The 10,000-nt window shown below is 45.6% G+C and overlaps 1 protein-coding gene across 1 annotated transcript in view; it reads right to left on the bottom strand.

Moving 5' to 3' along the window:
* Positions 1–10,000, bottom strand: part of xkr7b (XK, Kell blood group complex subunit-related family, member 7b) — a 154,684-nt gene that overhangs the window by 16,102 nt on the left and 128,582 nt on the right. The window contains exon 2 of the mRNA XM_063207627.1: positions 7,965–8,164. Coding sequence (XP_063063697.1) covers positions 7,965–8,164 — 200 coding nt within the window. The remainder of the gene's footprint in view (positions 1–7,964; positions 8,165–10,000) is intronic.

Genomic DNA, 10,000 nt, shown 5'->3' with positions numbered 1-10,000 from the left:
GCATGTGTTTGGGATGTGTGTGCTCCGCAATGCTGGGATATCATGGCTGCTGATGAGCATACAGTCAGTGCTAATTACGACAATTATCTGGATTGTGTGCGAATAATGTCCATTTGGGACGCCAATCAGATGGGTTTGTGTGTGAGAACAATTTGGCCACAATGACAAACACAAACTATAATCCCCTGCAGAGTGTAATGTACAGTAGCTCTAGAGAGCCAATCAAAGCATCATATCATACCAGGGGTGCATTTATCTAAAGAGAAGTTGTTACTTCGGCAGTTGCCAATGGGAAAATGAAACGAAAACAACAAAGTAGCTAATGTAGTAAGCAACGTTTCGAGAAATGCATCCCAGGGGTGAGCGCCGTCAGCTGTGTCATTTGGTCCATTGTGGGACTCTTGTGTCCTATATGAATACATCAGTGGCGTCTTTTGGTCATAAAAATTAGGGAGGACAAGGAGGTGGTCAGTTGGATAGATGCAGGTAAATGGGGTTAGTAATGGCAAATGTTTAGTATTAGGTTGTAGGCCTACTAGGTACCTTAACTGATATGGCATTGTGTTGTCTGGAAAGCTGATTTGTGACATCTATAAAATAATTGCAACAAACTTTGTATAATATAGGCCTATTATCATACATACAACTGCCCAAAGTGTTTGAAGGGAAAGAAAGAGAGTGAAGAAAAATAGAAAGTAGAAAGTTTATCTATCAGTATATCTAACTTTGACCAAAGGCAGCATGGCATTTCACCCTGTCAGTTGTGTTTTTTTAAACCTTACTTCCATAGACACAAATGGACAATGGACACTAGGAATGCCTACATTGAGTGACTTGTATTGCCTAGGCCGTTTTAAACTCAACTCCTTCCAACATATTCTTACAGATTTTTACAGTATTTCTCAATTGTTTTTGTACATTTCTCGAATCTCTCTCGCAATTTGCAAAACACAATATTCATTCTCAAAACAGCTTTAACAAATGGCAAAACACCGTGGATAACCTGCAAAACCGAGTCTCTTGCTCAAAACCCTTATTTGTCTTTCAAAATCAAGTTTTTTGTGTCAATGAATGTATCAGCGCCAGCAGAATGGTTAGTCATTGTGTCATAGTGTATGGACAAGCTAGTCAAATCAATTTCTCATGTTGTCAATTGAATAGTACACTCTTGAGGATCTTTTCTGAAGCGAAATGTTGTTAAGATTGGATGGGAAATGTTGTAAATTCGGCTTTATATTACATTGATCACATAAGATTGAGATAGTTTCATGCATTCAGTGACAAAGCTTTTTGAGTGATATGACAAAAGCAATTGATAATGTACGAAATCACTGAGAATTGTACACAGCCATGGCATGGTGGACGAGAGCATTTGCTATATGCCGAAAACAATGAGAAACTGATTTGACCATGTGCACAGGTAACAACAGGAAGTCACAATTGAACAAAGACTTTTGAGAATGATTATTCTGTTGTGAGAAATGTACAAAACCAATTGAGAAAAACTGTAAACATTTTAAACCCCTTCCATTATCTTATTTTTAAAATCTTATTTATGATCCATAACATACATGGCCTACGACGTTGTGGTCGTCTATCCGTTTTGCTTTTGACGGTACCTGGGTTGAGAGCGATAGCTGTGGAAGGAGGAGCTGGCGAGCATTGTCTATGGAACGGCGTGCGTCTGATTATTGGCTATTTCACTAATAGGCTCCGAATAAAAAAATACGTCGTACAGATTTCTTTGTAAATCCGTGCCTAGTATTCCTAATTCCACCCAAATGAAACTACCTAACATGATGTAGGCTAGGCCTAGGCTACATGTTGGAAGTTTAGCCAGAGATGTTTTATGAAGAGGTTAAAGCTTCGTGCTGTCATGTTTCTCGTCTTGAGGGGGGAGAAAAGAACGCCAGTCTAGGGTCAGTGCATTCATGTACAGCCAAAAGCATTCTTATTCCCATTTGTAAATAACCCTCTTTTGGGGGGAAAGCATGAAGGAGAAACGCAAAGACAAGCATTGAGACTATTATTTGTGCACGTAGGACATGCTGAAGCAAGACTACCTTTTAAAAATGTTGGTGATGGTCCGACCATTTGAATCATGAATGCGATTTGCATCCGTGCTTCGCTTGCATTGTGTAGTGATCGAGTGACGTGAGTGACTGATATAAACACACTGACCTTTCCATTCGGTTTTCAATCTAAATCCAGGGAGTGATATTGCGCGATTCACAACATGAAAACAGTTTATCTTTCCTTTGTATTTATTAAGGGTTCATAAAACATTCGCCAATTAAGTTACTCCACAGTAGGCCTACACTTTCCACTGTCTGCTGCCGCATTCTTCTCACACGGTTGATTTGTTAATCGTTGTCATGACGACAGAGTCCATGCTTGTCGTCTGTCAACCCAACTCGTCATATTCTGATTGGCTTTTGATAAATTCAGCTTCGCTGATAGGCAGATTACTTCCATGGCTCTAGGCCCGCCTAAAGGGAGGACAGTCCTCCCTAAGCTCCATTCACTTCAATGTTATAAAGTAAAGCCAGCGCTACGGCCGGGGTTTCACCATTTATAATGGAAGTCAATGAGGATGGAAGGGAGGACGCTCCTCCAAGGTCTATTATGTGAATTAGAAGCTCTAAGTATATGTTTTTATCGCAAAATAGCTATAAAATACTAACAATTATATAACAAAGATATAATAAATATATTTTGTTTTCTGTAATTTATACTAGAAGATCTGGCTTTATTATTTCGAGGGAGGATCGTCCTCCCTTTCCTCAATGGCAAATACGCCATTGGAATACATGTGTTATTGCTCAGAGGAGATGAGCACACCACACCACACCGCACTGCAAAGAGTATTTCTCTAGTGCAGCCTGTGTCTTGGAGGTAGAGGTGGAGGTGTAGAGAGAGAGAGAGAGAGAGAGAGAGAGAGAGAGAGAGAGAGAGAGAGAGAGAGAGAGAGAGAGAGAGAGAGAGAGAGAGAGAGAGAGAGAGAGAGAGAGAGAGAGAGGGCGAGATTGGGAAATGTAGATGCACTGTACTGCATCAAATGGGAAAACCTGGAAAAAGAGATTGCTATGTGTTTGCTGGCGTGGGTTTCTTTTGCGTCATGCATGTGCATATGTACTGTACGTGTGTATGTTTGGGTGTGTATGTGTGTGTGTGTGTGTTTGGGTGTGGTTGGTGTGCAGAGGAAGCCATCTTGTGGAGGCTGAGCAGGGAGAGAGGAGAGAAGTACACAGCATTGAAACACAGAATAGAGAAGGGGAGGGAGGAGGAGAGGGACAGAGGGGAGAGGAGAGGGGAGGAGAGGAGCAGAGGGGAGAGGAGGGGAGAGAAATGCAGAGGAAGGGAGAGATAAGGGACAGAGGAGAATGGGGAGTAGAGGAAAGGAGGGGAGAGGAGAGAGGAGGAGAGGAAAAGAATGTAGGAGAAGACATCATAGAGGAGAGGAGAGGAGAGGAGAGGAGAGGAGAGGAGAGGAGGGGAGAGGAGAAGAGGGGAGGGGACGCAGAGAAAAGTGGATGATAAGGAAGGTAGGGTGGAGAGAAGAGCCGAGCCGAGCAGAGTCCAGTGTAGGGGAGGAGATGGTAGTTAAGGAAATTAGGATATGGGAGGGGAGCATACTGTAGGGGACCAGCCAATAGGAGAAGGGTGGGGTAAGATCGGGGAGCAGACAGTAGGGCCTTGAAAACATAAAGTGGAGATACAGTAAGGCCATGGGTCAGGATAGCATTGGGGACGGGAGGGGAATGGTGAGGGGACAGGAGGGATATGTTGGAGAGGGTAGGGTAGTGGAGAGAAGCAGAGAGGAGGATACGTGGGAAAGAGGATAGGAGGGGAATGGAGGAGTAGAGTGGAGGGTGATTGGGGATTGGGGACGGTAAAGGGAAGTGGAGGGTAGGGATGGTAGTGGAGGGTAGGGGATGGGAGGGGATGGGAGGGGATGGTAGGGATGGGAGGGTAGTGGAGGGTAGGGGATGGGAGGGGTATCAGGGCTAGAGAAGTGGAGGGTATGGGTCTTGGAGAGAAGGGGATGGGAGAGGTATGGAATGGGCAAGTGGAGCGTACAGTAGTGGAGAGTATTGGAGGGAAGGGATGAGAGGGTTAACATGGGTAGGGGAAGTGGAGGGTATAGTGGAAAGGTATATTGGAGTGTAGGGGATGGTAGCCTGATTATCATTGACTTTCAAATCTCTTCGAGACTTGGTCTGACCAAGAGCATAACAACTAATGTTTCCCAAATTGCATGGTTGACCCGCCTCCCTAGATTTGCTACTGGTTGATTGGTGTGACCAAAGTGGGCGGAGTCCCCGGTTTTTCGGGATGTCAGAAATTACATTTACATTGCTCTTGGCCTGACTAGAAGCAACACAGAAGGTGTTGCGTCACTAGGAGGGTGTGCCCTGGCTGAGGGGATGGTAGTGGTGGGAGGGGTATGGAGTGGAGGATAAGATGGGTAAGGTTGGGCTTTGAGGGGTTAGCAGTGGAAGATAAGAGGGCTAAGGCTGGGATGGGAGGGGTATTAGTAGGGGGGAGTGCAGCCAGGCGCGTGGCTGATTAGAGGCTAATGAAGGCAGTGGGCTCCAGAGGCTCGTTGGCCATTATAGAGCAGAAGCAGCAGCAGCCTCATTGCACTGCATGTCCAGTATTGATACACAGCCAATCAGGAGGGTAGAAGAAGAGAGCATAGAGGAGAGGAGAGGAGAGGGGAGAGGAGTGGACAGGAGAGGAGAGGACAGAAGAGGAGAAGAGCAGTGGAGGGAAGAGGAGGAGAGAACATAGAGGAGAGAAGAGCGGAGAAGAGAGGAGGGGTGGAGGGAAGGAGAGGAGAGGAGAGGAAAGGAGAGGAGAGACACACAGTATTCACACAGTACAGTTACCCACACTCACCAGACTGCTGAGTAAGAGAGAGAGAGAGAGAGAGAGAGAGAGAGAGAGAGAGAGAGAGAGAGAGAGAGAGAGAGAGAGAGAGAGAGAGAGAAAAGGGAGGGCTGGTGGAAAGAAAAGCACAGAGAGAAAATATGTGGATTGAAATAGAGTGAGAGAGAGAGAGAGAGAGAGAGAGAGAGAGAGAGAGAGTGAGAGAGAGAGAGAGAGAGAGAGAGACATAGAAGTAGAGAGAAGATGAATGGATGATAGAGGAAGAGAGAGGAGAGAAAAAGTGAACTGGTAGAGTGTGTTGCAGGACAAAACATGTGAGAGTTAAAATCGGGTGATGAGGAAAGAGAGTGAAGAGGGATGAGGATAAAGGGGGGAGAGAGAGAAACAGACAGATGGATTGAGTGGGAGAGCAAGAGAAAGTGCGTGTGTGTTTGTGTGTGTGTGTGTGTGTGTGTGTGTGTGTGTGTGTGTGTGTGTGTGTGTGTGTGTGGGGTGTGTGTGTGTGTGAGAGAGAGAGAGAGAGAGAGAGAGAGAGAGAGAGAGAGAGAGAGGCAGAGAGAGAGACAGAGAGAGAATGAGAGAATGAGACAGAGACAAACAATTCTACAGATACGATGCCAAAGAACAAGAGAGAGAGAGAGAGAGAGAGAGAGAGAGAGAGAGAGAGAGAGAGAGAGAGAGAGAGAGAGAGAGAGAGAGAGAGAGAGAGAGAGAGAGAGCAAAACGAGTTGGAGACGGAGACAGTGGAGATAGAGGGAGAAGAGCTCTTGTGAACACTGTCTCCTTTGCCAATGTATGACTGATATCAGCAGGGAAAAGGTAAGAAGAGAACAGAGGGTGGAAGAGAGAAGGCGGGTGGGTAGAATGATGAAAAAAGAGGTGCAGAAGGAGGTGTGTGTAATATAATAAAAAAGGAGATGAAAGCATGTGTGTGTGTTTGTGTGTGGGTTCGCACGTGTATGATGTGTGTCTGTGTGTGTGTTTAGTGGTCAGATGTGTGTGACTGTCTATGTCTGTGTTCAACTGCGTGTGAGTATAGACTGTGTAGTCTATAGACTGTGTGTGTGTGTGTCTGTGTCTGTGTGTGTCTGTGTCTGTGTCTGTGTCTGTGTCTGTGTCTGTGTCGGTGTGTGCCTGCGTTCGTGTGTGCGTGCGTGCCTGCACATGTATGTGTGTGTGTGCGCCAAAGTGTGTCAGTACTTTCCGCATTTGTGCAAAAGTCTACTCCTGTGTGTGTGGGGCAAAGAATTTCTGCGTTGATATTTGTGTGATGCAAGTCAAATGCAGCACATAGACTGTGAAATGACAACAAGGGAAGATGAAAAGCTTTGAAGAAAAAATGTGTGCGTGTGTGTGAGTGTGTGTGTGTGTGTGTGTGTGTGTGTGTGTGTGTGTGTGTGTGTGTGTGTGTGTGTGTGTGTGTGTGTGTGTGTGTGTGTGTGTGTGTGTGTGTGTGTTGTGTGTCAGAGCTTCTGTATGTGAAAGCCTGTATGCCTGTGTACATGTGTATGTACATATATGCATGTATGAGTGGTTCTGTCTATCACAATATGTGTGAGGGAAAGCTTTGGTGCGTAAACATGTTTGTTGTGTAGGCGTCTGTTTGCCAGCCTGTGTGAGAAAAAGGTATCTTGTATGAACACATGACTGTACATGTGTATTTGTCTGCTGGCCTGTGTGTGCATGTGTGTGTGTGTGTGTGTGTGTGTGTGTGTGTGTGTGTGTGTGTGTGTGTGTGTGTGTGTGTGTGTGTGTGTGTGTGTGTGTGTGTGTGTGTGTGTGTGTGTGTGTGTGTGTGTGCACGTGTTAGTGTATGTGTGTACAGTATGTGCATATGTGTGTGTGTGTGGCTTCAAGCACTCATGTGTAAACGTCATTGTCATGTGCATGTGCATCTGTGTTTGCACAGTCCTTGCAAAGCTGTTTGTTCTTTTCCCCAAGTGCATGCATGACTACACAGAACAGTTTAACCAATATGCCTGTATGTGTGTGTGTGCGCGTGTGCGCGCGCGAGCATATGTGTGTGTGTGTGTGTGTGTGTGCGCGTGTGTGTGTATGTGTGTGTGTTCTGCACCAATCTACCTTTGTGAGGCCACGCACACCAACAAGGTGGGGCCCTCGCTCCATGTGGGGCCCAAATCCATGCTCTGACCCCTTTTGCTGGGATAGTTTTGTTGTTACTAGTAAAAGTAAAAGTGTTACAACATTTCCTAATTGACAGGTTAAGGCTAGGTATTATTTTGTTGATTCTTTTGTTATTGTTAGGGGTGACATGAATGGAAGTCAATGGGAGGGCCCCACAAGGATATTAAGGTGGGGCTATGGGTGCGTGCGTGCGTGTGTGTGTGTGTGTGTGCGCAAGTGTAACCACGTGTGAATTGAATAGCCTGTTTATCAATGTGTTTGGGTGTTGTGTGTTTACATGCATGTGCACGTGTATGATTGTGGATGTGTGTGATAATGCATTTGGGGGTGTGTTTAGGCATAAATGTTACACCTTTGTGTATGTGTGTGTGTTCATGCGTTTGTCTGTCTGTTTGTCTGTGTGTGTGACTGTGTGTGTGTGTGTGTGTGTGTGTGTGTGTGTGTGTGTGTGTGTGTGTGTGTGTGTGTGTGTGTGTGTGTGTGTGTGTGTGTGTGTGTGTGTGTGTGTGTGTGTGTGTGTGCATGTGTGTGTTTGTGTGTCTCACCCAGCAGTGGCAGGATCTGTGTGTGTGTGTGTGTGTTTGTACGTGTGTGTGTGTGTGTGCGTGTGCGTGTGTGTGTGTATGTCCCACCCTGCAGTGGTAGTATCTGGTTGTGTGTGTGTGTGTGTGTGTGTGTGTGTGTGTGTGTGTGTGTGTGTGTGTGTGTGTGTGTGTGTGTGTGTGTGTGTGTGTGTGTGTGCGTGTGTGCATGCGCGCGCGTGTGTGTGTGTCGTGGCTCACCCTGCAGGGGCAGTATCTGGTTGTGTGTGTGTGTGTTTGTGTGAGTGTGCGTGCGTGTGTGTGTGTGTGTCTCACCCTGTAGTAGCAGTATCTGGTTGTGTGTGTGTATGTGTGTGCGTGTGCATGCGTGCGTGCGTGTCTCACCCTGTAGTGGCAGTATCTGGTTGCCGTGTATCATGATGCTAAGCTGCAGTACTAGTTGCGGGGCGCTCTTCAGGAAGGCCTCCAGCAGGCGCAGCATGTTGATGTCCGCGCTCTCGAACATCAGCCGCCAGTAGAAGTGCCGCCGCTCCAGGTCGCCGTGGAAACGGCTCTGCACGCCCAGGTACAGCACATGGATGTACCTGTAGAGGACACAAACGGAACGTTCAAAATGGTCAGATATACATCACTGACACATGTATAGACCTGCACACACACACACACACACACACACACACACACACACACACACACACACACATTCAAAATGGTTAGAAAATATATACACAACAAGTGGTCAGAGAGCTCATCTCTGCCCTGCCCTGTTGGACCGAAACACACACGCACCGCAAACGAGCGAACAGACATACCAACACACAAACTCGGATGATGACATAACCTCTTTGGCGGAGGTAATAAAATAAAAACAATAGGCTTAGAGACTGTAAATAAAATCTGGTAGTACTCGATGACGATTCTTAAATCGTCTGTAGGCCATCATCAAAGTTTTGCCCCGGAAAAACTATCAGCTAATGTACCTGTTTCACACAATATTTGTACAATGCAGATAAAATGAAAAACAACCGATGTACAGCACGTCACTGTAATCAACTATTTGATTGTTCACAGTTCTGTCTGATAGTATACAAAGGCATTCAATAGATTCCAATTGAACGTGCCTTTGAATAAGGGTTATAAGCAATCTGTACATCAGCCAAGCTACACAGAGTGTTTAGTGAAGAAAACAGAAGACTACAGAAGGCATTACAGAAGGTTCTGGAAAAGCTTTATATGCATACGATACACCTGCAGAAGCAATTAGTAGACATCCAGCGGCACTGTGCTCTGGCGGCACGTCTGGAGAGGCACCAGATTGATACCAGAAGCAAGTGTGGTGGTTATTTCCATTATTTACGTGCAGTGTAAGCCAATGACTCTAGAAGAAGCCGATGTTGTAAACATAGTAGTTAGACTTGTCGTCTGGTGGATGTTGTCACACTTGGAAGGCGACTACCGCTGTATTTATTTATCCAGGGCCCCCAAAGGGATCTCCTGTCCTCTTCACGACTGTAAGCTTATAAGCCTGCAGATGGGCTGGCGTCGCCAAGCTATACCTTCACTGAATATAGTCTAGTGCATCACTTCGATATTCTTTGGTACGGGAACTTAACTTAAGGCTATGGGTTCTCTCGAGACAATTTTTTGTTTACCACTTAGCCACTTACCACTCTGGGCTGGCTTGTTCCGCCATGCTGCCTTTACTTTATTGTGTTCACATTTATTACTCGGTCAGGCAACATTAATAAGGCTACAGTTAGTCTCAGCTTGTTGCTTGCCATTTACTGTGCAGTATAGCAAACAGGGTGGGCTCTGGGTGATTGACAAGATGGATGAAAGTGAAGGCTTGCAAGGTATTTGGGAATGGGTGAAGGCAGGTTCAATAGCTTCAAGCTCATAAGACATGGCCCTTGTTATAAATTTGGTGTTACTAGCATGGCAATGACCAAATCATAAAGTATCACTGCAAGCTCTGTGTAATGTTGAAGTTGATTAGTACTATGGTATTTAAGTTTATTCAGTTACTATTACCATGTTCCACTGGCTGAAGGGTGCGCATCAATACATATGTACTGTATTTAACTAGCATGAAACAATTGTATACCAACTGTATAAGGAGCCAGAGTTGTTTCTGCAAAGGGCAATAGGTCCAGCAGACTGATGGGCAGTGATGGGCAAAATGGATCCATTAGTTACAATCCTGTGCCGCATATTCGTGACTTGGGTTTACCTGTCCAAGTCAGCCAGGTGATTGGCTGGTTGAGCGATCACCTGGTTGAGTTGGGCAGGTAGGGCTGTTAGGGCTGTCTTTCTTTGCCAAAACCGAATGTCACTTAATGTCACAAAATGGTCATGAAATTAACATGTTTCTGACACATACATGACTGCATTACGACACTGGTATGACACTGTTATGTCAT

This window comes from Engraulis encrasicolus, chromosome 10 (assembly GCF_034702125.1).
Source record: "Engraulis encrasicolus isolate BLACKSEA-1 chromosome 10, IST_EnEncr_1.0, whole genome shotgun sequence".
Taxonomy (NCBI): Eukaryota; Metazoa; Chordata; class Actinopteri; order Clupeiformes; family Engraulidae; genus Engraulis; species Engraulis encrasicolus.
This window is presented reverse-complemented; position numbering and strand designations above follow the sequence as displayed.